The 27,214-nt window shown below is 62.3% G+C and overlaps 1 protein-coding gene across 7 annotated transcripts in view; it reads left to right on the forward strand.

The window, feature by feature from the left end:
- AGAP3 (ArfGAP with GTPase domain, ankyrin repeat and PH domain 3) overlaps positions 1-27,214 on the forward strand; it is a 53,419-nt gene that overhangs the window by 11,766 nt on the left and 14,439 nt on the right. For 2 of the 7 annotated variants that reach the window (XM_039230700.1, XM_039230702.1), the window contains exons 2-10: positions 14,790-14,848; positions 15,105-15,192; positions 15,406-15,491; positions 15,623-15,764; positions 16,141-16,275; positions 16,435-16,562; positions 17,679-17,837; positions 21,392-21,484; positions 25,737-25,841. In XM_039230700.1, the coding sequence (XP_039086631.1) occupies positions 14,790-14,848; positions 15,105-15,192; positions 15,406-15,491; positions 15,623-15,764; positions 16,141-16,275; positions 16,435-16,562; positions 17,679-17,837; positions 21,392-21,484; positions 25,737-25,841 (995 nt within the window). Of the gene's footprint in view, positions 1-12,426; positions 13,510-14,789; positions 14,849-15,104; positions 15,193-15,405; positions 15,492-15,622; positions 15,765-16,140; positions 16,276-16,434; positions 16,563-17,678; positions 17,838-20,277; positions 21,226-21,391; positions 21,485-25,736; positions 25,842-27,214 lie in introns of those variants that run through there. The other 5 variants (XM_039230698.1, XM_039230701.1, XM_039230703.1 and 2 more) reach the window with 5 other exon arrangements.

Consider the following 27,214-nt stretch of genomic DNA (forward strand, 5'->3'; position numbering starts at 1 on the left):
GGCTGGGCCCACAAGTTCTCAAGTGCGAGCTGGTGAGCTGTTGGTGGACAGGGCTTGTGTGAATGGCGCAATCTGCGGGTGAGGTGGCCTTCTGCCTGTCAGCTTTACACAAGGTCAGACAGAGCGCTGGCTGGAGGGGGATGGTGGTGCGTACAGTCAGGGAATAGGGTGCTGATGGCGCGGCCTGGTCCGCAGTCAGAGAAGGGTGAGCCCAGCCCTGGTGCCTTGCAGGCCGGCAGGGTGGAAGTGACTGACCCAGGATTCAAGGTCACTGGTTAGCAGCAGGGCCTAGTTTGGCCCCCAGGCTTTTCTGCATCCTGGTGACCTCCTTCCATCTCGCAGAGGAGAGGTGGACTGGGCCGTCAACCATGACCCCCGGCAGTGGTGCCAAGATGCTACACGGAATCAGCAAATGTCACACTGTTCTCGTCACCCCATCCTGGCATTTGAGGCAGGGGCTGATTTTGTAGGCTTTCCTGGTTTACGTTTCACCTTTAATTTGGGCTAAGATGTGCGTGTGCATGCATGTGCGCGTGTGTATAAAATGCAGAATATATGCGTTCTAGTGGGAAGTTTGTAAATGCGCGTATACTTGGAAGACAGGTGGCACAGAATAAGAGCCCCCTTTGGCCCGTAGTTCTTGGTTGGCTCTCTTGCTCTGTCTCTTAGCCCACTCTCCTCCTGTGGAAGGTGGGGCTCCCCTGCACCCCTGCTCGGAGACGAGGTTATCCTGGACCGCACCCGAGAAGGCGTATCCCGTTTATTGCAGCAATAAACACTGGGCTCCTTTTACCAGCCAGCCCACTCTTCTAAGGGCGGCGAGGACCTCGATTCTTTGTCCAGGGAGCCACCAGAGAACCTGCAGCCAGGGCGGGCCTGCCACCCCTTTGTGATAGCTTTCAACCCCTGCGAGCCCCCTCGGCCAACCCAAGGGGACAGAAGCCGTCATCTCGCAGGCCTTACATCGTCGCCAGCCTCGGCACTGTTAGGAAGGAGACTGTGTTCCGAACCTAGTTAATAACGGTTCTCTCGTCATTTCCTGGGCCCCAGACCCCCTGCCCCGAGGCTCTGGGGCTCTGCCCCTCTCCCCGTGGGCCCTGAGTGGCCTTGGGAAGGGAGCCTCATGGAGGTGCTAACAGGCTGGGGTCTACACCTGCTCTGTCGAGCTCCAAGGCCCCGCCTTCCAGGGGCCTCCCCCAGCGGGCATTTGTCATAAGCTGGTATCGGCTTCCGCTGTGGACACGGAGCCCTGCTGTCATTCCAGAGAATGCTTGGCCAACAACCAGGGGCCTCCCTGCTCTGTACCCGCCCGGGAGCCCTGCTGGGCACCGACGGTCCTTCAGGGAGCCTCCGGCCTGTATCACCGTGCTCTGTCCAGCTCTGGGGCCAGGGCGCCGCCCAAGGGACCGTCTTCTGGCCACGTGGGCCCCTGCTGGCCTGAGAAACAGGGGGCAGGTGCAGCTGCAGGCCGTCAGGCCCCCAGAAAGAACCCCCCCGCCCCGGGAGCAGGGCCAGAAGCTGGGAGACCATTTATGGCCCGGGGCCCGGTATCTAGCTGAGGCCTGTGTCTTCTCTCTGGCAGGAGGGTGGGGAGGGGTCTCCCACCCACGTCTGCAGGGCTGGCTCTCAGCTGGCTTGGGCCTGGCTGCAGCCGTGCGTGGGGTGATGGCGGGTGGGAGGAGGCGTGTCTAGTTCTCTGTCCTCCCTCTTGGAGTTCACGTTCCTCCCCGAGGGGTCAGAGCTGGGTCAGATCCGTGAGGTCACTGAAAACATGGGTGTCGTGCTTTCTCTTTATGCTTCTGACAGGTCAGCTGGCTCAGGCCTTAAATGCCATTCCCTGTCCAGTAAGGAAGCTTCCCTGCGAAGTATGGAAGTACGGCCCTCCCTCCATCAGCTCCCCGCCCCCCCCACCCCCCCGCCAGGTGGAGGTGGTGAGGAGCCAATTATTGATGGAGAAGTAGCCCTGAACTGGCCCACACCATGTGACCTTCACTGGCAGGTGGCTCGACAGGGTGACCATGGATGACGCCCTGAGCAGGGAAGCCTTCCCTCATCTCAGGAGCCTCAGATGTCCTGTTGAGCTGCCACCAAAGAAAAACCGTGTCTCCTGCAAGCGTGCGCGCCTCGGGCCGTGATCGGCTTGTGTGCGGTGACCCGGTGTGGCAGGGTGGCCGAATGGGTGCCAGGCGAGCCCGGTGGCTTTGATAGGCGCCGCGAGACACTGTTTTACTGGAATAGTGACTTGATTATGAAAATTGCTGGCATAGTGTGTTTTTAAACTATTCAAATGCGCCACCCCACACTCCAGCACTTTGTGTTTGTGCTGCAAAGGCGGCAAGATTGACGGCTGAGCCGTGCGGGGAGCTGCAGGGTTCCACGGGGTTCTAGGAGGAGGGTGGCGGGACCAGACCCCGGGTCTCAGAAAGCACGGTACTGAAGAGGTTAACTGGAACTGGCTGATGGCTCTCGCTACATGCCAGGCCCCGCCCTGCGCGCCTCCTTGTCATTCTCTGGACATCCCTACAGGGTGAGTGTGACCCCCATCCTGCAGCTGGGGGCAGGGAGATGGAAAGGGAGGTGCCCAGCGTGGCCCCTGGATGATGGCGGAGGCGGGACCCGGCCCAGGAGGGCTGGTCTCGGAGCCTGTGCTCTCGCCGGTATGTGCTGCTGCATCATGAAAGGGAGCAAGCTTTGATTTATTTTTTATTTTTTTATTAAAAAAATTATTTGTAATGTTTATTTATTTTTGAGAAAGAGAGACGGAGTGCGAGTGGGGGGAGGGGCACAGAGAGAGGGAGACAGAATCCGAAGCAGGCTTCAAGCTCCGAGCTGTCAGCACAGAGCCCGATGTGGGGCTCGAACTCACGAACCGTGAGATTAATACCTGAGCCGAAATCGGACGCTTACCCAACTGAGCCACCGGGCGCCTGGGAGAAAGCTTTTAAAACACTGGAGGGGGTGCCTGGGCGGCTCAGTCGGTTGAGCGTCAGGCTTGGGCTCAGATCTCACGGTGTATGGGTTCGAGCCTCGTGTCCAGCTCTGTGCTGACAGCTCAGAGCCTGGAGCCTGCTTTGGATTCTGTGTCTCCCTCTCTCTCTGCTCCTACCCCGCTCAGCCTCTGTCTCTCTCTGAAAAATAAACATTAAAAAGAAATAAATTTAAAAATATTAAATACGGGAGAAAATGTAAAGAATATTGTCTCTTCTGGGGATAAGAGGGATACTCTTAAGCCAGATAGGAAACCTAGAATTTATAGAGGAAAAAACCCGAGAGATTTTCTCCCCAGCTGTTTTATTTTGAAAAATGACCACCTTGAAAGGCATAGTTAACATTTTAACGCCTTCACAGGGTGCCCTGGTGGCTCAGTCGGTTAATCGTCTGACTATTGGGTATCTGCTCAGATCATGGTCTCGCAGTTTGTGAGTTCAAACCCCGCGTCAGGCTCTGTGCTGATGGCGCAGAGCCTGCTTGGGATTCTGTCTCTCCTTCTCTCTTCCCCTCCCCCGCTTGTGCTCTCTCTTTCTCTCTCAAAATAAATAAACTTAAAACACACACACACACACACACACACACACACACACGTGCTCCTTCCTCTCTCCTCCCCGCCTCACATTCTTTTTGGTGATGGGAGGGGTCAGCAGCTGTCGACAGGGTGGCATTTCAGCTGACATCTCCTAGGGCTGGCACATTCTTCCACGTAACAGAATGCCAGTGTCCTACCCGAGAGAATTAACAAGAATCATCTGATGTTACTTGAGAGCTAACCCATAACCAAATTTCCTCAGTTACCCCCAGATACCTTATATAACCTTTTTGTCTTTCCACGTGGGGCTGGGATCAGGATGGAACAGGATCCATTGAGATGCTTTTTTCCCGAACCACCACGCAGGCTCTCGAAGGGGCCAGGCCGGATTTCTTGTAGCAGGTCTGTGGCCCGGATTCAGATGCTGTTGCTGCTTGGCTGCATTGAAGTTCTTCCTCTGTTTCCCCCGGCCCCCCCCGTCGTGCTGCCCAGGACCTGGGCTGGAGTCAGGGGGGTAATGGGATCCAGGTTAAACCCTGTTGACAGGATTACCCCCTGATGGTGTCACATCTGGCCCTGCTGTTAGTGATGTTAAGGAGGTAGCCGACCAGAAGGGCCATTTCCTCCCATCTGGTCTCGTAGTTGCTAAGTGGGCTCGGGCTTGTTGGGCACCTTGGAAGTAAGCCGCTCGCAGGGACCTGGGCTCGCAGGGACCTCGCCCTCGCTGGGGCTGGTTTGCAGGCATCAGCGGTCCCCTCCTGCATCGGTCATCTTAGGGTGGCCACGTGCCGATTTCTTCCCGTGCGTGTTCCTTCTTGCAAGTCCTCACTGGTATTCTTCGATCGAGGAGAGCCTCGCCCCAGCCTGCCTCTTTTTATTATTGCTCAGTTTCACCGATTGTTGCTGTTGTTCAGATGTTCTCATGGAATCAGTTACAAAATTAACAGATTTAATTACATTTCTGGGGACTAAAGTAGGGGACTTTGCTTGCGGTGTACATATGCCAGTTAAATGCTTCAGATGCCTGTGACACAGAGTTCCTGCAAACTGCTAAGAAAGAGATTTTTAAAATTCCAAAGGCAAATGGGCAGCGCATAGAGCCAGAAAGACACTTCGGAGAAGAGGGGGTGCGTGTTCTTGGTGGTCGTGAAAAGACGCTTCACCTCACGAGTAATTGGGGACCCAGATCAGAAGGGCGAGGCCCTGGGCCCCCTGTCTGACAGCAGGCGGCCAACGCACAGCCTGTGATGCCGGTGTGTACCTGCCTCGCTGGTGGGAGACTGGGTTGATGAGTTGCTGTTCGGAGAAGCCCTCAGGCACGATCCATTGACACGAGAGATTCATCTGCCTCTGAACGCAACTGTCCTACTTTGGGGCCTGTAGTTCAGGGAAAGAAGCAGCTTATAGTGGTTAAAAAAAATTAAGAAAAGGGGCGCCTGGGTGGCTCAGTCGGTTAGGCATCCGACTTCGGCTCAGGTCACGATCTCCCGGTTTGTGAGTTTGAGCCCCGCGTCAGGCTCTGTGCTGACAGCTAGCTCAGAGCCTGGAGCCTACTTCGGATTCTGTACCTCCCTCTCTCTCTGACCCTCTTCTGCTTACGCTGTCTCTGTCTCTGTCTCTCTCAGAAATAAAACATACCAAAAAAATTAAAAAAAAAAATTAAGGAAGCCACAGGGATGCCTTCGAATAGGGAAATGGTTGGATGAGGGTGGAGAGTATGCGCTGTTATACGTGAGGCTAAGAAACCAGGGGGAACGAGAATCAGGTTCACGGGCGGGGGTTGGTACAAGAGCATCTGAGAAGCAACTGCCACAGTTCGGTGCAGTGCTGGAGGCCCAGTCCTCTTGAGGTGGTAGGGGGCTGGATATTCATTCTGGAAACTTCCCCCCGAAGGAAAGGGGCAGGGGGCCAAAAGCAGTTTTTGAGTGTGTTGTGAAAGTGGTTTTATACCCTCGAGTAAAATTTTAAGGGGCGCCTGGGTGGCTCAGTCGGTTAAGCGTCCAACTTCATCTCAGGTCACGCACAATCTCACAGTTCGTGAGTTCGAGCCCCGCATCGGGCTCTGTGCTGACAGCTCAGAGCCTGGAGCCTGCTTCAGATTCTGTCTCCTCCTCTCTCTGTCCCTCCTCAACTCGTGCTCGCTCTCTCTCTCTCTCTCTCTCTCAAAAATAAACAAACATTAAAATATTTTTTTTAATTTTAAGAAGATGGAAAGGGTACACTTATATATACTAGTTCTAGCTCGCTTTCTTATCTTGTGTCTCACCCAGAGCCGAGCTTGGAAGAAGGCTCTCCTAAGTCCTCATTAGAATGTGTGGTGACCCCAGAGCAGCTGCAGATGTTGGGGGCTGGGAGGTGGGCAGAGCAGGGCTTTGGGGGGCCGAACGAGCCGCCAGCAGAGCGCAGACCCACCTGTGTTTCTGGTGAGCTGGCTTTCCTTTCCTCGTGCAGCCCTGACCCCCAAGTGTAACAGCCTTCTGCTGCCGCCGTTTCTTTTTCCAGAAGTCGTGTGCTCCCTGTAAACGTTTTGGACAGCAGCATGAATAAAATAGACATTTCGCAGAAAAACAGAAGCAGGGAAAAAAATCACCGCAGTCCGTAACTGTCACACTCAGCCCCTGTCCTGTTTGGGTGTGTTCCCTTTCCCCTGCGATCTTGCTTTTAGAAAAAAATGATCCAAAGTATCACCACCTGGGTGGCTCAGTCGGTTGAGCGTCCGGCTTCGGCTCAGGTCATGATCTCACAGTTCATGGGTTCAAGCCCTGTGTCAGGCTCTGTGCTGACAGCTCAGAGCCTGGAGCCTGCTTTGGATTCTATGTCTCCCTCTCTCTCTGCCCCTCCCCCACTCACACTCTCTCTTGCTCTCTCAAAAATAAGAAACATTAAAAGAAAAAGTGTCTCCACCCATGTTGGGTAAAAAAGCCTTTGCAGACATTATTGTAAATGGTCGTGTGACGTTCCACCTCCTGGACACGGGGTCGTTTACTTCCTTATTTCTGTGTTGCTGGGTGCTCAGTGCTGCTCTCACTTGTTTGGAAGCGTTGGGCTTCTTTGGGCCTAAGTCTTTCCCTCCGTGTCAGACGTCCCTGTGGCGGCACTGATGGTGGGGGCAGAGCCCGTCTTCCCCATCAGGCCCCTGGCCGAGCTGCTTTCCGGGGCCAGAGGGGACCTGCTCCTCACACGCATGTCTGCAGTGTGACCTCCCTCACGGGAGCCACCTGTTAGAGCCACAGTAAGTGACAAGTAGAATTTCGTTGTTAATTTCTGTTTAGTTGAGTATCAGATGAAAATGAACAGTTTCCACACGTGCTGGCCATTTGTACTTTCTTGTGTGGAGGTTTTGTGTGTGTGCGTGCGTATGTGTGTGTGTGTGTTTTAACATTTATTTTTGAGAGACAGAGACAGACAGAGTGCAAGTGGGGGAGGGACAAACACAAAATTTGAAGCAGGCTCCAGGATAGGAGCTGTTAGCATAGAGCCTGGTTTAGGGTTTGAACTCACAGACCACAGATCATGATCTGAGCCAAACTCCCTCTCCTTCGGGCCCTGAACTTACCCCTGTGCACCTGAGCTCTCAGGGTGAGGGGGGCCCCGTGCCACCTGTCGGCAGTTCACTTTCTGTGGCTCCTCCATATTGGAGCAGAATTTGTGCAATTATTGTACTTTATCCATTCTTCCCTTTAGTAAGATATACTTTTAATTTTTAGGGTTTTATTTATTTATTTTGAGAGAGCAGGTGCACATGCGCAGGAGGGGCGAGGGGGGCAGTAGACAGCGGATCCAAAGCGGGCTCTGTGCTGATAGCTGAGACCCTGATGTGGGTCTCGAACTCACAAATCATGAGATCCTGATCTCAGCTGATGTTAGGTGCTTAACTGAGCCACCCAGGGGCCCCAAGATATTTTACTTTAGTAAAAACAAGATGAAAACAAGTACGCCTAGCTCCTGCTGATAAGGAATGAAGATCTCATCAACTGACTGCCCTCGGAAGCCAGGGGACTAGAAGAGGCAGATTTTTAGCTCATGCGACTTAGGGCGGGCCACTGCTCAGTTCTGAAGGAAGAGAACACTTTTGAAGACATATGAAGTGCAGGAAATGTGTCAAGATTGGGATGGAAAGGCAAGGAGCCACCGAGGTACAAGGTACGTTCTGAGTCTGGAGTCCCCAGGGTCCCCTGCCAGAACCAGGCATCCCGGTAGTGCCCCGCCCCTGCCCCACAGGGTCACAGGGAGGGGAGAAGGTGTAGGACACGTGTGCGCTGGTTGAAGGCCCCGGACTGGCTTTTGCAGAGCACAGCGTGCACGGGGCCCACGGTCGTCAGACAGCCCTGTGGCTCTTTCTCGGTCTGGGTGGGGAGCCGGGTCTGTCTGGTCTCTCTTAGGCTTTTAGGATGTGGTGAGGCGGAGCAGGGTCAGGAGGCTGGTCTGGGAGGTCAGGAGGAGGCCCAGAGGTGAGCCTGGGGACAGGGGCCGGGAGGGCCTGGGGACAGGAGCTGGCTTCTGTGCAGTCACACCCGCCTGGGCCCCTGGAGCCCACCATCTTGGGTCTCGCTCTTGTCCATTTCCTGAGCCGCTGGAGCACGTCACCACAGCACATTCGTTTTTATAGTCTGGAGGCCAGAAGTCTGAGATGAAGGAGCAGACAGGCCGGGCCCCGATTCCTGTGACAGCGCTCGGGAGGGAGGGTCAGTCCCAGGCTCCCTCCTCTCCTCGGCTTGTAGACAGTCGTCTCCCCCCAACCCCCCCGCGTCTCTCTACATCATCTTCCCTCTCCATCACCGCCTCTATGTCCAAATTACCCCTTTTCCTAAGTACAGCAGTCATAGGGGAGCAGGGAGCCACCCTCCTTTGGTGTGACCTCATCTTGGCTACTTACATTTGCAAGCACCCTATTTCCAAATAAGGTCACGTTCTGAAGCACTGGGGGTTAGGACTTCGTAACACAAGTGGCGGGGGGCATAGCGCAGCCCATGACAGCTTTCATCAAATTATCAGAGAAAGACGGGGTCCAGCAGGGCCCCTGGGATCTCCGAGGTCTGCCTCTACCATCTTGTGGAGAAGAGAGAGAGGGAGAGGGAGAGAGAGAGCTAGCAATGGACAGGCCTGTGCTGATGGGCTGGCATGTCCAATTAGGTTTCCGAGTGGAAGGAAGCTGGCACCAGTGTAAATCATTCCTGCCTCCGACAGGACTCTCCACGCTCTGTCGCTCAGCCGGCAGGAACGGCTTCTTTTACTGCGCGCCTGCTTCGCGCCCGGCACCGTGTCGGCTCCTCAAATCACAGCACTGGTCTTCTAGCAACTTCAGGGGGCAAGATGGCATTGTTCCTGGTTGTAGACTAAAACCCGAGGCCCAGTGAGGTGCAAGTGACTGTGGATGGGCACCCAGCTCGTGTGGACGGACACAAAGCCAGTGGGGGCCAGAGGCTGCATTTGAACCAAGTCCTTTCAAGTCCAGAGCCTGTGACTTGCTGGTGCACCCCACGTCTCTGGACCGGCGATCTTTGCAGATGATTCAGGCTGTCATTTATCTCCTTAGTGGACTGTCCCAGCCAGGGACCATCTCTTATACGTCTGCCTCCCTCCCCACAAGGAGGGCAAAAGCCTGAGAGTGCAGTTCATGCTCAGCATTTGTTCGTTCGTTCGTTTGTTCGTTCATTCATTCATTCATTCATTCGAACCACTGCACGCCTCCTGCGTGCCTGCCCGAGGTCTAATGGGGGAGCAGTAAACACAGCCAAAAAGCACCTGAATGATGAGTGTCCCATGCGTGCAGTGACAAAGCTGCTATTGTGTGTGTCAGTGGACAGTTCCTGACACCCTAGAAAGAGGGACGTGTCCCCCATTAGGTGGGAATGGCGTATTGTTGGGGAGGCCGGGGGCGAACCTAGTCTGGAGCCACCCCCTCTTCTCCACGGCCTCCCCACCCCCCACCCGGAGGCCTGCGCACAGCCGACCGTACTTGCTAGAGACCACCCAGCCTGGGTGTGGCACTCACCTGTCCCCCTGAGGCCTTCTTTGCTCCACCTTCCTGGGGCCTCCCTCCTCAGAGGCGCCCGGGCCGCAGGAAGATGTTTTGCTGCCACCTTGTGGACAAGAAGAGCATGGCGGATGTTGACGGCACCAGAGTGGCTCTGGGACCCCTCGGGCAGGGCCGCTGGAAGGCGCCCACGTCTCTCCCTGCACTCACGTGCACCCTTCGGCTTTTAGCAGAGAGCTAGCCCTTCCTTGTCTCTGAGAACGGCTGCGGGCTCTCTGTGGCTTGGGTGGCCTCAGCCGGGCACGCCTGCCTACTTATCAGCCGGTCACCCCTAGCAAATATTTGAGCGGAGACTAGGTCCAAGGTTGTGTGGGACTCTTGGGCTGGAGGCCGCCCTGTCCTCACACCAGTGTTTGGTCTCTGTGCAGTGCCTCCCAGGTCTCACTTGGCAGGGGTCTTTCTCTCCCCCACCAGCTCCCCGGGGCTAGAAATGTCGCAGGCCCAGAGGCCTGTCCATGTAGTGGGTCCAGCCTACCCAGCTGTGGATACATGTAGAGTTGGTTTTTTCTGCTGATTGATTTCCCGGCTCATTTTCTGGACCGTCTGCTTCCGGGGTGACACGTATCCATCCTCACACCGAGTGTACACCGCGGGCATCCAGGCAGCCTAAGGAACTGTATCTTTAATTCCCCCAGAAATTGCCATGGAGGGTCTCACCCCTCAGCAAAGAGTTAGCCTGGTGTTTCCGGTGACCTTAGGAAACTGTGAACTCACAGGAGGGCCAGCATCGTGGAATTTCACTACTCTTCACGTGATCCCCGCTTCGGGCTGTTTAGGATGGTCCTCATTTCTTTGGGGCCGCGTCAAGTGCATCTGCGTTTGCCACATCTCTTTGAAGCAGAATCTCATCAGGCAGAAGACACAGACTTTGTCTTGACCAGGGGCTGGTGCCAGTGAAGGAGTCAGAGATCTCGGGCCGGCTTGATGTCCTGGCGATATTTATGTGTCGGCACGTGTCCTTCTCTGGGTCTGGAGAGGTGTCTGGGAAGGGGGGATGGGCAGGAGACAGCCAGGTGAGGAAGAGGAAGCTGTCGCAGGTTTGAGAAATGACACAGGTTGAACATTTTGCCTGGACAGGATTCCGCAGGTGACGTGGGAGCCCAGAGCTGGTGTGTCCTCCGAGAACGGAGGATGTTCGTTCCCTTCTCGGGGAAGCCGCTGCTGCCCATCTCCCTGCATCGTGTTATGTGTGGGTCTGAGGGCCTCTATCCCTGTGTGGGGTCCTGCTTCTCTCCCACGGAGAGGGCCAGTGGGGTTCTCTGGCAGCCCGTCGCCTCCTGGGCACCTTGTCCCTGTCCCTTCTTGGTCCCCAGGCATGACTGCTGTCCCATGTTTGCAATTTCATTGGGGTGGGGGTGGGGGGACAGTTGGTAATGAGCAGCCTTGTTCTTCGGCGGTGGGGGGGTAATTCCCTCTGTGCACGTGAGCTCGAGGGCAGACAGACAGACAGGCAGATAGGGAAGTTGAGTGTGGGAGACTTCAGTGTGGAAAAGTGAGTCAGGGTTCCAGGGCTGTGATCCTGTCTCCGCGCCTGAAGGATCCTGGGAAAGGTCCCTCTGTGGAACCATCTATTACGTGGGGGCTCTGCCCCCCGGAGAGGAAGAAGCCAGCCTCATCGCTGTTAATAACTAGTCCCAGGGAAACATGAACTCACCCCCTGGGGCTCTCCAGGCCTGGGAGATCCAGCCCGGGACTTGAGAGTTTCCAGCTCTGGGTGCCTCTGGAGCACCTAGGATGGAGGCCCTGCCTTCCTCAGGCATTCCCCCACCCCAGCCCCCTCAGGAATGTGCCACTTTTATCTTGTTCTCTGCTTCTACCCAGGAACTTGGAATTCTGAAGCTGAGAGGGGCATTGGCAGTTGGGCTGGGGGCGGGGGGAGGCTTGGGAGTGTTCTTTCTCCAGAGCGCGTGTGGGGCCCCTCATCCTCGTTGCCCAAGCTGGTTTCTCGATCATGGTCCTTGTGGGGCCTGGTAAACCAGCTCATGTCCAGGACCTGATGTTTAAGCACATCAGGCCAGCCCCCTGTCCCCGCCCTGGGGTGGGCCATGCACTCAGTGAGTGCCTGGTGCAGCCCACACGCGCACACAGGCGTCTGTGCTCAGAGAGCGAGCGAGCGAGCGAGCGAGCAAGCGAGAGCGCATCAGGCCCCAGCCAGTATCAAGGGTGAACACTTCACCTCAGCCCGGCCAATCTCTGCACCGCCTCTAGGCAGGAGGTGCGACTCAGCCAGCAGGACACTGGAGGAGACCTCAGACCAGAAATGAATTGCTTCGTCCAGAACGGTGTGGCCCGGACCCTTTCTGCTGCCCTTAGGCTGGACACTTGACCCCGTCTAGACAATTTTCTAATCTCCGAGGGAGAAGATCACCTCGGCCACTAACACGGGAGCCTGCGCGCAGCCTTCGGCAACTCTGACACTGGAGTGCCCCAGCCTCAGAACGTCTCAGCCACAAACTAAGGATTACGCCTCCAGGCCCCCCCATTTTACAGATAAGGAGGCTGAGGGCCAGAGAGGCCATCTGACCTGCCTCCTGACTCCTCATTGAAGCTTCTCATCCTTCTGGCCCCGGAGTGTAGCACCTGTTGGGGTCCTTGAGAGAAAGAGCAAATGGCCCACTTCTCTCCAGCACCGGGCCCCCCGCGTGTGCTGTGCCGAGGACTGTTATTTATTTGGCCCTGCTGGTAATGACGGCTCCTCACCTACTTGCCCCAATCCGAGGAGGAGCCCTGGGCTGGAATTTCCTGTTTTCTGAGGGCTCCGGGGGCTGCCCCAGCAGGCCGACTCCCCTGGCGGCCGCCGTTCCAGGGTGTTCCAGGCCAGGCTTGCCGCCTCTCCTTGCCGGGCCGGCTGCAGGCCTCTCCAGGTCTGGGCTTGCCGGCTGCGAGGTGGTGGAAAGCGTTGAGGGACTCGGTCGGCCCCCCCGCCGCCAGGTGCCCGGAGGCCGGAGGTCCGTGCGCCCACCCCCGGCCGCGGCCCCGGCGCGGGCCCAGCCCCGCGCCCCTCGCCATGGGCCTGGCCCTCGCCCGCGGGCCCTGAGCATGGAGCGGGGCTGGCCGCCGGGGGACACTTGCAGCCGGGAGCGGCCCGCCGCCTGCCGCCGCGCCCTCAGCGTCTGCGACTCGCTGGACCTGCACGGCGCCCCGGCCGGCCGCGCCGCCGCCGCCCTCCAGGCCGCCCTGAGCGCCGCGCGCGAGCAGCCGGCGCGGCCGCGGAGCGTGTGCTCGGGCGGCCCGGGGCCGCCGCCCGCCGGCGCCCGCAGCCTGCTGCTCGGCCTCCTGCGCCCGCGCCTCGGCCGCCGCGGCCCCGCCGACGGCCGCGCGCAGGACCCGGGGCCCGCGCCCCCGGGACTCCCCGGCTCGGCCGCGCCCAGCCCCGCGCCCAGCCCCGCGCCGGCCCGGCGCGGCCACACGCGGGGCGCCCAGGCGCCGCGGCCGCGGCCCACCAGCATGACGTTCCTGGAGGTGAACCGCCTGGAGCTGGCGGCGGCCGAGGGCGCGGGCGCGGGGCTGGGCCGCGCGGGCTCCGCGGGCTTCTTGCGGGGCGCCTCGCTGTGGAGCAGCCAGCGCTGGCAGGTGCTGCGCGGCGGCGGCGGCGGGCGCGGCGTCCCGAGCCCCCGGCGCGGCCTGTCCGCGCTGAGGAAGAGCTTCAGCTTCCGCCTGCGCCGCGGCCAGGAGATCCGGCGCGCCGAGTCGGGGCTGCTGCCCCGGGCGCGCACCCGCAGCGACGGCGACGCCAGCTCGCTGGGCGCCTTCCCCAGCCGCCGCGACCTGCTGCTGGGCGCCGAGGCCCCGCGCGCCGCGCCCGAGCCCGGCCGGCCCCGCACCGCCGCCGGCCTCTGGAGACTGCTCACCAGCCGCTTCCGCCGGAGGGAGCCCGCGCCCGCGCCCGCCGAGCCGCTGTGGAGCCGCCGGGCGGCCGCGGCCCCCGGGCTCCTGGGCGCGCCCAGCGGTAAGGGAGAGAGCCCGGCCTGGGAGTCCTCCCTGGTTGGAGCCCCTTGTTGAGAGCGGGGGTGAGGACAAACCGTGAACCTGCCTGGGAGAGGTGGGTGTGGTGTGCGGGCCAGGGACCCAGGGCGATCGGCGCCCCTCTGCGCGCCGGGTCGCGGAGGGGCCGGAGACGTGGCTGTGGCAGAGGAGGACTTCCAGGTGCTTCCAGTCGGGGTCGCCCGCGACCGCCACCGGGTGCTCCCTGTGGCCCGTGGCCCGGTGCCATTTGGGTCGAGGCCCCTTCCTCACTTTTGGCACCTGCAGAATTGGGGCCCAGGACAGGAGACTGAGCGAGGTTCTAGCTTCAGGGCGGGGCTTAAGCCCTCCCAGCTGCCCGTGCAGATGGGCTGTGGCTACCTGTGGACCCGATCGATGTGGTGGTGGTGGTGGTGTAGCTACTCTTTGACAGCCCGGGGAGGGCAAGCGGGCAGTGAGGCCGGCGCGGGCCCGGCCCCCAGGAGCCGGCAGGGGGTCGTCTGCTACCATGCAGAGGATAAAGAAAATGGGTCTGGCTCCTGGGGGTGAGGGGGGCTCCGGGCAGCTGGAGGGGTCCCTTCCCAGGACACTGCCAGAGGCAGGCCGGAGCTGAGAACACTGGACTGGAGCACAGGCAGTGCAGAAGGCGGGTCCCCCCGGGAAAGAAAGGGTGGTGGCTTCCCACCAAGGAGGAGCTTGGGGAGGAGGGCCAGTCGGGCGGGATTGATAACTCCCCCTTCGACCTGCCCCTCACAGAACAAGGCTAGGGAAGGGCTCCTCCCTCTTCACCCTGGCTAGGAATGTGGTGGGTGGCCCCACCCTGTGAAGGTGAGCTGTTCCTACTCGCTGCAGGAGGCTGGCTCCCCCTGCCCAGCTGCCAGGTGCCCAGCCCGGCTTGGGTCCGAGCGGAGACCTACTGGAGAGGCCTCTCACCTGGGCCTGGCGTCTGGGCCCCGGTGGCACCAGACCGGTATGGCTCAGGGAGCAGGGAGAGATCAGGAGGGACACAGGCCCAGGCTGGGGGAACTGGGCCCCGACCTCTCTGGGAGCCTTCTCCCTGAAGACCGTCATTGCTCTAGTCCTCCCCCCTCCCCCGAGAATTTTCCTGCCGCTCTCTAGGGAAATCAGGGGTAAGGGTCGGGGTCCCATCAGGACCCTGCTGTTTTCTGGCCTTGGCCCAGGAAGGGGCAGCATAGGACACAGCTGGTGGCAGATAGCACAGGTGTGTGCCGCCTGGGTCCTGATCGGTGGCCTTCTTTTCTGCAGACTCCTTTGTGAACAGCCAGGAGTGGACCCTGAGCCGCTCGGTGCCGGAGCTTAAAGTGGTGAGTGAGCCCCGTGGGAGGCCCAGGCCGCCCTGGGGCCGGGTGGGTGCGGGCTAGAGCCGTGGGCCCGGGCACCGCTGCCCGCACCCAGCGCCAGCTCTTCCTGTCTCGTCTTGTTCTCTCTCCGAGGCCCGTCACTTCTGGTCCTCTTTCCTTTCCGGTCCTTGGCTCTGGCCCTCTCTTCCCTAATGTCGTCTGCCCTTCCCGCCCCATCTCTTGCCTCTGACCACCGCTCTCACCCCTTCCTCTCCCACAGGGCATTGTGGGGAACCTATCTAGTGGGAAGTCGGCCCTGGTGCACCGCTATCTGACGGGGACGTATGTCCAGGAAGAGTCCCCTGAAGGTGAGCGTCGTTGGCTTGCCTGGGCCTTGAGGCTGGACCCCCGCGCCCCCTTCCTCTCCTTGCTGTTGTCTGTGCAGGAGCGGGGGGGGGGGGTGGCTGGAGCCCCGGGTCCTTCCAAGTCGACCCGTCGCTGGTGCTGGTAGCTGTGGAGTTGAGTTGCTTGGCCCCCCTGGGCTCTCCCAGTGTTGGGCCTGATCGCACACTCTGTCCTAGGGGGTCGGTTTAAGAAGGAGATTGTGGTGGATGGCCAGAGTTACCTGCTGCTGATCCGAGATGAAGGAGGCCCCCCTGAGCTCCAGGTGATGCCCCAGCGCCGTGGCGCCCCTTGCCCAAGGAGCTGGTTGGGGCTGCGCAGAGTTGCGCGTGTGGACAGGAGTGCGGGGTCTGCGCGAGCGCAGGTGAGGGTGGTAACTCTGCTCGGTCCCCCTAGTTTGCTGCCTGGGTGGACGCGGTGGTGTTTGTCTTCAGCCTGGAGGATGAAATCAGCTTCCAGACAGTGTACAACTACTTCCTGCGGCTCTGCAGCTTCCGCAACGCCAGCGAGGTGCCCATGGTGCTGGTGGGCACGCAGGGTGAGCGGGCCCGCAGGGCTGGCGCTGGGGAGGGGCGGCCGTGGGTCCTAGCCCTGGAGGCGCCTGAGACTGGGCCCCCCCCCCCGCCTCCTTGCCACAGGCCCGCTGAGTCTCCCCCCAGCTAGATCCCCTCCCCCTCGTGTGCCGATTGCGTCTGAGTCCTTTGGGGCGCGCGAACAGAGCGGCTGGCTCATTTCCACCCTGAGGCGGTGGCAGGGCTGGACTGAGGCCTGGAGGCCCCGTGTGCTCGCGCTCTGTGTCTCAGCCGCCTCGGCTTGCTGCCTGCCCACCCTCTGCCCGGAGGACCCTCCCCGGCCGGCCTTGGGACCTGCTTCTTGGCCGGCTGAGTAAGTTCCCACCTTCCCGCCTCCGACAGACGCCATCAGTGCCGCAAACCCCCGGGTCATCGACGACAGCCGGGCCCGCAAGCTGTCCACAGACTTGAAGCGCTGCACCTACTACGAGACGTGCTCTACCTACGGGCTCAACGTGGAGCGCGTCTTCCAGGACGGTAACTCGGGCGCGGGGCGGGACGGCGCCCCCGGAGCGCGGCTCAGGAGGCTCTGCGGCCGGCAGGGGCCGTGGGCCCCGGGGTGGGGTGGGGGGGCGGCTCTAAGCGGGGCTTCTCCCTTCTCCCCAGAAGGGTAACTGATTCTGCTGTCCCCTGCAGTGGCCCAGAAGGTCGTGGCCTTGCGGAAGAAGCAGCAGCTGGCCATCGGGCCCTGCAAGTCACTGCCCAACTCCCCCAGCCACTCGGCAGTGTCCGCTGCCTCCATCCCGGCCGTGCACATCAACCAGGTGCGGCCCGCCTCCCGCCTCTCCCCGCGTGTCCCCCCCACCGCCCTCATCATCCTGTCTGTCTGCCTGCGTGTCCCCACCCCGTCTGCTCTCGCGCCTTGCAGCTAGTGTGAAAGCGCTGGCTTGAGTTCCCCATCGCCTGCACGACCGGCCTGGCCTCATCTGTGCCCCGTGGCGACTGCCTCCCCCTAGTCTCCATCCGCGCAGCCACTTTAGCTGAAATGACCTGAGCGCTCACTCAGGTCAGCGCCGATAGAGCTGTGGCAGGTGCCGCGCCCCACGGGGACCGACGGCCTTTGTGCCGCGAGGGGTGTTAGTTAGGGCTGGTCCGAGCCAGATCAGAACCATGTTCCTCCCGTAATACCACTCGGACGCCTGCCTGCTCGGTGCCTCCTGTCTGGTTAGTTTTGGGCCCCTGGCGTTGAGGGCGGCACGTCTGTTGCTGTTTCCCGACTCCGTCCCCGGCTCTGCAGAAAGTCCCGGATTGTCAGACGAGCTGGACCGAGTGGTCAGGCGGACAGCCTCCGCTCTCCTTCCGCCAAGGGCTGTTGTCTCGAGGGCCCGCCCCGGCCCCTCCTTTAGTGTCGAGCAGACAGTTTCCCCGTAAGCGTCCCCCCACGGACAGGAGGTCTTAGGCTGGGCACGCCCGGGCTCCGCGTGCGCCCCTGCGGGGGGCCTCTGCCCGCCGAGGGCCCGCAGTTTGCTCTTTTTGCGCAGGTGAGGATTTGAAGAGGCTGCCAGGGCAGGGCGCCTTCTCTGCCTAGTGACCGTCTTACGGGCAGGCAGGGAGCAGGCCTTGCGCCGTGCGTGTTGCCCGGGGCCCGGGGCAGCCGTGCCCTCTCTGTCTCCATCCTGTGATCCCTTCTGTCTCTCTTCCTGTCCCACCTCTGTCCCTCATCTGCCTACTCTGATGGCAGTCTCTGCTCCGTCCTGCCCTCGGCCTCGGCTCTCCCAGCTCCCGGCCCCTGGCGCGCACATGTCCAGAAGCAGGCCTCAGTCTCCCCCGGCCCCGTGAGCCCCAGGCCAGGTCCCCCCGCCCGCCCCAGGGGCTCCCCCCTGCCGCCTGCCCCTGCCCCTCACCCCAGAGCAGCCATCAGCAGCCCTCTCTGTCCTTAGGCCACGAATGGCGGCAGCAGCGCCTTCAGCGACTACTCCTCCTCAGTCCCCTCCACCCCCAGCGTCAGCCAGCGGGAGCTGCGCATCGAGACCGTGGCGGCCTCCTCCACCCCCACACCCGTCCGCAAGCAGTCCAAGCGGCGCTCCAACATCTTCACGGTATGTGCCCCGAGCTCTGCCCTCGCACCTGCCCGGCCGCCGCCGTCCGGTAGGCAGGCCCCAGCCCCCAGCCCGGAGGGGGCAGGCCGGAGCCACAGACGGCTCGGCCGCCGGGGCAGCCGGAGTCAGGACGCACCCGCAGGCTCTCCATCCACCCAGACAGACGCACGCAGCTTCCGTGGGCTCCTTGCCAGGGCCCTCGCACACGTCCAGACTCTTCCGGACTGTTCTTCCGTGCCCACGAGGGACTTCCCACACGTACTGTCCTGCCCCCGTCGCATACACTCACCCCCTCCCCCTGAGCCTTAGGTCTTCCGGGCCAGCTTAGCAAGAAGGATCTTCGGACAAGTCTGTCCTGACTCCCCCTGCCCCCTGACGCTCTTGATTCCACAGCTGTGAACCGAGCCCCCAGAGTTTCTGGCCCGAGGCTGCACGGAGGGTTAGCTGGCGGAGCTAGAGCTGGGGTTTGGGCCTCCTTGTCCGCGTTCGGTATTTTCCGTGACCTTACGCTTCCCGCCCAGGCTGCAAATGGTCCACCCAGAGGCTCAGACAGCTGTTCCCTAGGCCTTGTCTCCTGATTACTGGCCTCTGCCTCCCCTCCCCGCCTCCGCCCTCACCCGGGCTCCCGTGCTCACAGAACTCACGTCGGGGCCCCCATGGGCTTTCCACTGCCAGGGGCCCAGCCCCTCTGCTCTTAGGCACCCCCCGCCTCTGAGTCACAGTGCTCCCTCCACGCCCCCCCCTCCAGCTGGGACTGGGCGAGGCCATTCTGGGAGTCTTGGGTCAGACACAGGTGGGTGAGCGGCCCGTGTGGATTTTCAGAACGCTCTGTACTTCCGCGTCAGTCCGTGCGCCTCTTTTGGAGCATCAGGGCTTGGCTCCCAGCCCGGTCCTGTGTCCGGCTGGCCCCGCGGGCCCCGCCCATACAGAGCCAGTGCCCCCCAGGCCTTGTTCATCCATCCTCGCCTCCGCCTGCACGGCACGCTGCCGCCCCCGGTGTGCCCACGTCCGTCCACCCCTGTGCTTGCCACGCGGCCCCCCCACCCCCCGTCCATGCTGACCGACCCTCTCTGCTGACACCTGCCGCTGCATGGCCCTTCCCCAGCCCCAACCCCCGCCTCGACCTGAAGCTTCTTGTTTCCGTTCATGCCCATTGAGACGCACAGAGCCCCGGGCTGCCTGCTTGTGCCCGCGCCCGCCGCTGCCACTGCCGCTGCCGTAGAGCCCTCGGGTACCTGTGTTTGCAGTGACCGCCGTCTGCGCCCCTGGCATCTGCTGTGTGACATTCTGCTCCAGTCACCCGCTCCCTCAGCACCATTCCGAACCTCCCACTTCCTGCGCTGCCAGGCCGGCCACCCCCGGGGCACGCTCTCCTCCCTCCGCCCCCCTCCGTCTGCCGCCCGCGCCCAGCCTCCCCCCCACGCGCCCCCCCCGCCCGTGCTCTCCGCTGCCTGCTCCGCTGTGCTGCCCCCGCCTGCTGCCCCCCCCACCGTGCGCGCCCACGGCCCGGCCTTCCCTCGGGCCCTCTCATCCTCTCCATCTTCACTGTGGCGACCTCAGTTTCTCTTTCCATTGTTTCCATGGTGACCTCACTTGCGCCATTGTCCACGAGGAGGCCTCGAGACATGTCCGTCTCCAGGAGCCCGGCTCGGGACCTCCCTGTCTCTCATCGTCGCTGTTGGGGCCACCCCCTCGCCCCTATCGTCCTGCCCCCAGCAGAGCCACGGCCTGCTCTGCGGCCTGGTGTCCTTGTGACCCACCCCCGATGTGGCCGTTGACGTCCCCAGTCTCCCCCATGACTTCATGTGCTCATTCTGTTGCCATTCTTGCCCCAGCTCCCGTCCTGGGGGGAGGGGCTGCCCCTCGGGGCTCCCGGGGAACCTATGCTGGCTGGGGGGGCCTCCTGGCTCACCAGCCTGGCTGGGGCCGGGTGTACCCGCCCGCCTCCTCCCTGCCCCAACCGGCTCTTTGGTCCGGGGACCCAGTGGCGGCGATCCCCATCCACCTTCCTCCTCCCTGGGCTGAAGGGGCAGAGGCCGTGGCGCCCGGGAGACGCCCGGGGCAGGTGCTGACGGCGGAGCTGCGGGCAGCAGCCTCTGGCCCGGTTCTTTCTGCTCCCTCGGTGGTACCCCCTGCCCCCCGCGCTGCACTTGCAGTCCTGTGCCCTGGGCCCTCGGCTCCTGGCAGCCCGGGGCAACAGGAGGGCCAGGGGGGCCCCGGCTGCCCGGTGGCGAACACTCCCTGATGAGATGGACTGCCCAGCGGCCTCCGCCGCCGCCGCCGCCGCCTGCTCCTCCCGCTCCTCCTCCTCCTCCTCCTCCTCTTCATCCCGCTGCCTCCTCTCCCCAGGCACCTGGGTCTCCGCCCTCACCAGTGCTGACCGACTCGTGCGGGGCTTGAGTATAACTTGCCAAAATCTTTATTCTTTCGATATTTGCAGATATGTGCCACTGTTTCCAACTTTTCATCAACAAAAAGGCCTTTCCAACTCCTTCCAAATTAGAAGACCAGGTGGTGACACACAGCACCTCTGGACATTCTCCCCTGTGCGGGGCCGGAGGCGGGCCGGGCCTTGGGACTGCTCTCAGATGAGAAGCGGCCGCCGTGCTCCCCACTCCAGAGACCCACAGGATCCTTTGTAACTAACCCCACCCCCAGGGAAGGCTAGGAGCGCTGGAGCCCGCGGCTGGGGGCTGCCGGGGACCCGGCCCGGCTGGACGCGCTGCGCCAGGCTCGCTGCATGGAGAAGAAGGGAGCTCGGCCCCACGCCCGGCGCCGGGCCAGCGCAACAAGGCCCAGAGGGGCGGGGGCGTCCGAGCGCCCGCCCCGGCCCAGCTGCTCCTGGGGGGGAGCTTTCCCGCCCCTCCCTCCTCTGCTCCTTCCTGCATGGACTCCTGCCGTTCTGCTCCGCTCCGGATGCCACAGCCACGCCGCGCGCTTGCCTTTCCCCTTCTTGGCCTCCCCGTTTCCTAGGATCCGCATTGGGGCGGGCTCTGCCCCAGGAGCCTGGCAGGGGGCACAGGGCCTCCTTTGGCCTCTCTCCTCTCTCTCTCCATCCACTGTGCCCCCCGGGCCTCGCCGACCGCGCCCGGTGCGCGCCCGGTGCGGCGTGTGCCGCGTGGCGTCGGTGCCGCAGATGGGCCGCTGCCCGCTCACTTCTGGACTTGGCTCCCCCAGTTCTCGTGCCCCGTGCTCCCAGCCGTCCCTCAGCCGCACCGTCCACCTCTCCTCGCCCCTTCCCTTCTCTTACGCCCCAGCCCCCTGGGCTGCGCGCTCCTTGCGCCCTCGGTATTTCGTGTCCTTGCTCTTTTGTAAGGGGCGGGCCTGGCTCAGTGACCTGTGCTGCTCTGTATGGTGCCGTGTGTAAGAATAAACCCGTTGGAATACTCGTGGTCTCAGTTCCTTCCCGGTCCCGCCGCCCCGGCCCTGCCCCACCGCTAGGGCCTGCCCAGGAGGAGGGAGGCGGGGCGGGCGGGGGGGAGGGGACCAGGTGGGCAGCTGTCCCCCCCAGGGGCCCCGCGCCTCTCTAACACGCCTCTTCTTTTCTCTTTCAGTCTCGAAAGGGTGCCGACTTGGACAGGGAGAAGAAAGCCGCCGACTGCAAGGTGGACAGCATCGGGAGTGGTCGGGCCATCCCCATCAAACAGGTCAGCGGTCCCTCCCCCGAGTGGCCGGAGAGCGGTGGAGGTGAGGGGTGAGGCCCAGGAAGCGCTGGGGGTGGTGTAAGGCCGGCACTCCCCCCTCCCAGGCCCGAATCCTTAAGGATCTCCTGCTGAGGGCAGACCTTTGGGAAGAGAGGCCACCTGGCCCCGCCCCGGGCTCTGCCGCGTCCTCCTCACCACCACCGGGGGGCAGCAGAGAGCCACCTGCCGCCCTCCGCGGCTTGCCCACGGGCTGGCGCTTCTGGAGCTGGGTGACCTGGCCTGCCTCTCCCGGTCCCAGAAAAGGAATTCACAAAAGAGCACCCCGTGGGCTGGTCCTACCCTGGGTTCACTGCAGTTTTGTCCACACGAGCCTCTGTTCTCTGGTGAAGGAAAGGCCGGGTTGGGCTGCCCCCTCCCGGCCCCCTCTTTTCTGAGTCTCCTCCTGGCAGGGCCACCAGAGGCCCCCGGAGTGGGACCCGGTGCTGGAAAAAGACCTTGAAGGATGGAGGGCGTCCTTGTGCGCAGACGGCGGTGTGCTGAGCAGGGCTGTTGAGCTGCTGGGCTGGATGGGGGTGAAGCGAGGAGGCGTCTGTGTCTGGAGCTCGGGCAGAAGCCTGCCGGCTGGGGTGCCCACGAGGCTGGCGGCGGTGGCTTGGTGGCTGATGTGCTGGACCCACAGGATGCTGGGCCCGGCGCAGATCTTGGGAGCTGGCGGTTAGACGTGCCATGTCTACAGGGGCCGTGTTGTGTGTCAGGTTTTGACCGCAGAGGAGAACCGTGTGGCCAGGCCACCAGAGCTTGGCCAGGCCCGGGCCCTGGGGTCAGGTTAGTCCTCCAGGCTGGGCCTTCTGGGGCCCATGGGCAGTCTGACCAGAATTCCTGCGTAAAGTGAGATTCTGACTCTGCGGTGAAGGTGTGTTTCGAACGGAGAACCAGGAAGTGTCAGGGTCCCCAGAAGCCAGGTGAACTACGCTCGCTCCGTGTCCCTGTACTGCATCTGCCGCCACCTGAAATAGCGTCACACTGAGGCCTGGCAGAGGCCACTCTGGGGGGGGGTCACCTCCCGGGAGGCCAGGTAGAGTGGCCGAGAGAGAGACGTGTCTGTGTGTGTGTGTCTGCTGCGGGGACAGGTGTGTTCTGAGAGCGTGTAGGCGCACACACAAACGTCGAATAAATACAAGAGAACACTTTCTCCAGGGCCTTTGCTCTGAGATGAATGTGGCCCCAAATGCCTCCGTCCCGTTTGGGGCATGGACTCATGTATCTGTTCCCTGAATCCCCCACAGGGAGGGAGGGGAGAACTGGGGGCTGGGGGTGAGGCCCTGTGAACTTGCACCTGGGGTTCTGACCCAGCCCTGGGGGTTGGGCGCTAGGCCACTTGGCTGATACAGGCCACCAAGCCTCAGGGATCCCCTGCAGGACTGGATGTGAGTGCCGCTTCCAAGGTGGGCGGATCTCCCTGGGAGGTTGGGGTGTGCCTGCGCTGAGGTGGGGGGTCCCTACTCTGGTTTTCCCAGCCCCCGGGGCCCATCCTCGTGATTTCCCCCAACCCCCGGCTGCCCCAGGGCCAGTCTGGCCCCTTCCCCGCCCTCAGGTCCCTTCCTCCCCACTCCGATCCTTCCTCCTCCTCCCCCCCCACTCCTGCTGGGAGTGGAGATTGCATTTCAGTTGCCATTTGCATTCCCAATCAATCCGGACTCCGCAATTAAGCCGGCTGGCGGAGCTGGGAGGGAGGCGGCGGCGGAACGGGTCCTCTGGGGCTGTCGCCTCCTCCGCACCGCTCCCATTCCGCCCCAGATTGCTTCCTGCTCCGCCGTGCACAGCCGGCCGGCCAGGGAGGGGAGCAGGGACCCCTGTAGCTCGTCTCCCTACCCTCGGAAGGACGGAGGCGCCTGCTAGACAGGCCCCCAGCTAGCCCAGCCTTGGCCGCCCGGTCCGCGGCTGGCAGGTGAGAGGCGGGCTGGAGGCACGAGTGGGTGGCAGGTTGAGTCCCTGGCCAGCTTTTCTCCATCAAGCCGGGCACTCCTCCCACACCCCTGCCGGCAAGTTGCTCACCGAGCTCATTAGCGCTGGTCTGTGGCTCCCGGCTTCCTCCCTGACCGAGGCCCAGGTGAAGGAGGGGAGAGAGTTCTGGGTAGAAAAGGGCTTCCCTCCTTGGCATCCTGAGGCCTGATTCCGTGCTTGGAAGAGGGAGGAAACCTCCATATGTGAGTCTGCTCTCCCTGTCTGTCTGTGGAAACCGAGGCTCAGGCAGTCACGTGGCTTGTTGGATGTTAGGGGCTAGTCAGTGGCAGAAAGCGGAGCGGAGGCTGGATTCCCTTTCCCTCGACCCGACCCGGAGCTGGGCCCGGACCCAGGAGGGAAGGGCTCGGCCCTGGTGGAGATGAAGGGTCAGGCGAGGGGGGCCGGGGCTGGGGCTGGGAGGATGTGAGAGCAGAGGCTGGCGTGGACTGTCCCGCCGAAGGCCGAGGAGGTGTGGAAACGGGAGAGCGGAGGGGCAGGTGAGCCGCCATCGTCCCCGCGCTTCCTGAGGGCACAGGGGACACCGGGCGCTGCCTTGTCCAGGTTCTCACAGAGCCGCCTACCGTTGCCTTGTTCCTGGCCTGTGATGGGGCAGATGCCATGCCCAGAAGCAGGTCACTGAGGCTCCTTCACGGACGGCTGGGCAGGGGCCTGCCTTCCGGAATGTTCCAGCCACCCAGTTTAGGGAAGGTCCCATTAATACCATTCGTCTTCAGATGCTCCGTGTGAGGATAGGTGTCTGGTGCTGAGGGGGACCAGGTAGTGGAGCGTGTCCTCAGATGGCCCCGGACTCTCAACTTAATCTCCCGCAATGGCATCTGCCTTTTGGGGGCGGCGGGGAGAAGGAGCTAGAAAAGGAGGGAGTGCTGGTGGGGGTGTGTCGGAAGGTGGGAGACTTTCTCGGCTCCATCTTGGTCCCTGGTGAGGAGATCGGGCAGGAAACTCCAATCACCTGTTGGCTAATCCTCCCCTTAGGCCTGAGCCTGCTTTTCGGAAGCGCTTAGAGAGGGGGCGTGAGAGAATTGGGGTTTACCTTCCACTTTTGGGCTGCAGGACCATAGGATACTGTTTCCTCACACTTGAATCCCTCTTTTTTTTCTTTTTTTAAATATTTGTGTGTGTGTGTGTGAGAGAGAGAGCGAGAGCACGAGAGAGCGAGCATGAGCAGGGGAGGAACAGAGAGAGGGAGAAAGAGAATATGCCAAGCAGGCTCTCTGTGGTCAGCACAGAGCCCGACGTGGGCCTTGAACTCACCAACCATGATCACGGAGATCATGACCTGAGCAGAGATCGAGAGTCGATGCTTAACTCACTGAGCCACCCAGGTGTCACCTCGCTTGAATCTCTTAATCCTGGTTCTCCTGCTTGTCCAGAGTAGGGCCCTCCATTCCTGGGGAGAAGGCCTTGCCATCAAGGCCACATCTCTGAGCTCCTCCTTTCTGATGCAGGCGGCAGTGGGCTCCGGGTGCTTCCCTTGCTCTCTCCTCGGCCGGTGCTGGTCCTGACCCCCCTGTGTGAGGCTTGAGCCCCTCCTGTGTGGCTCTCCCCTTGGAGTTTTGTCTGGGACACTCCGGGGCCCCCCCAGGGGAAGGGGAAGGCCGTCCTGGGTGTTCTGTGCGGGCCCCCTCGCCGTGGGCCCCTTCCCCGTCAGCATCTCTGGCGGCCGCGCTCTCTGCGCCTTCTCCCCACCCACCCACCAGACGTGTGCTGAGCATCGGCTGTGTCCCAGGCACTGTCATGGTGCTGAGGGTGTGTCCGCGAACAAAACACACGGACTTCCTTGCTCTCCTGGAGCTCGAATCCGTCCGCTGAGCTCTATGGCTGTGCCCTGCCTGCCTTGGGGGAGTCTGGAACATTCTGGGGATGGTTAGGGGACTTCGGCCCTATTCACCCAGCCCTGGAGACACACAGGCAGGAGCATCACTGCCAGGAGGCCATCTGAAACCCTGCCTCCTGCTGACCTGGCCCCACGACTCCGGGTGGGGGGGGCGAGGGGTGGCCTGTTGGACGGTCAGGGAGAGCCGAGTAGGGAGAGCCGAGTTCCGCGGAAGAGCCTGGCTAACTGGCTCTCCCCGGGTCAGCACTGGTCCTTCACAGCCTCTCTGCTCAGAAGAGCACAGTGGCCCAGGAGGACAGGCGACGGAGGACGGTGTTCCCTCGTGTCACCGTGACCTCCTCTGGGCCCGCGACGTGCAGGGCCGGCACCGGCCTCTGACCCGGCCTCTGTCCTCAGGGCATCCTGCTGAAGCGGAGTGGCAAGTCCCTGAACAAGGAGTGGAAGAAGAAGTACGTGACGCTCTGTGACAACGGGCTGCTCACCTACCACCCGAGTCTGCACGTGAGTCTGGGGGAGAGCAGGGGGGCGGGGGGGGGAGCCGGCGAGGAAGAGTCACGCGAGTGGAGGGGGTGGCCGACCCCGGGACTGAAGGGAAGCAGACCTGCCCTTCAGAAAGAGCCTCGCTTTGGGGGCTTGGGAACCACACCTACTGTTTGACCCAGGCCCGGGCTGAGCCCTTCATCCTAAAGTCTGAGTTGTGGCTGCACCGTTGGGAGAAGACTCCCCCCCCCGCCCCCCAACCCCAGGGATGGCTGCCTCTAGGCGAGGCTGCCACGTGCGTTAGGGCCCACATCCTGCCCCCTGCTTGTTTAAAGAGCCTGACTGGGCCCTGTGTACCTGGGATCGCTCAAGCTGGGGGTGCCGGTGTCACCAGCCATTGTCTCTTGGGGACCCACATGAGTGGGAATCCCTGGGTTCCTGGGCCTGCGATGATGGAGAGCTGGGGGGGGCAGTCATGTGGGGGCTGCAGGGAGTGGCAGGGTCCTCCCGGGAAGGGGAGCATGGGGGTGGCGGTGACGGCGGGTGGAGGGGTCTGGAGGGTGTGTGGCCTGTGCCCCAGGGGGCTGGGGGGTGCGGTGACAGTAGAGTGGCCCCTGTGGCAGCTCTCCCACCCTGCCTGCCTCCCCCCACCCTCGCTGCGTGGCTCCAGCACACAGCTGTCACCAGAATCCATCTCTGTCACCGCCCCACTGCGGGGCTAATGAGTTCTCCCGTGAAGGCCCTCGAGCACAGCACGTGGGCCGGCCCCGCCCCCGGCCCCGAAGCCCAGGGCCTGCCTCCGGACCGGGAGGCCCGACCCACGAGGTGCCGGGGTCCGCAGTTCCAGGTCCTGCGGGCACCGCCCGGACGGCCCTGCTGCGAAAACGCACGCAGGCCTGGCGTGGGAAGGGCGGGCGGTGTGCATCCCGTCGGGCCGGAGCCCAGCCTCGCCCTCCCGGGTTTCTCCATGTCTGATTGCTCGGGCACGAACTGGTCCCCTGAACGCAGGGGACCCCACAACTTAGCCTGTTTCCTCCTAGTGTCTCGTCCTCCACAGGGTGGGAGCTGGAGTCAGGAGACTGGAGGGTTGAGGAGGGGCCACACTTTGGGGACTCAGTACAGAGGCTTCGAGGCACCACCCCCTTCCCTACTCCAGAGGCCGCCTCATACGCACACCCAGCCCTGCTGCTGAGTCCGTGAGAGGCAGCAGGACACAGGTGTCTTAGGACAAGGGCATCCTGCAGGTCCAGGGCCTCTGTAGCAGAGAGACAGCGGAGCCACAGCATTTCCCAGCCGAGAGGGGCCGCCATGCCCAGTCCACGCCCATGCCTGGCGCCTCTTAACTCCCAGCTGGTTGTATTTTCAGCCCGGCCCCCAGGCAGGAGGGACTCGCT

Source organism: Hyaena hyaena, unplaced genomic scaffold (genome assembly GCF_003009895.1).
Source record: "Hyaena hyaena isolate Hyena2069 unplaced genomic scaffold, ASM300989v1 scaffold_50, whole genome shotgun sequence".
NCBI classification, from domain to species: Eukaryota; Metazoa; Chordata; class Mammalia; order Carnivora; family Hyaenidae; genus Hyaena; species Hyaena hyaena.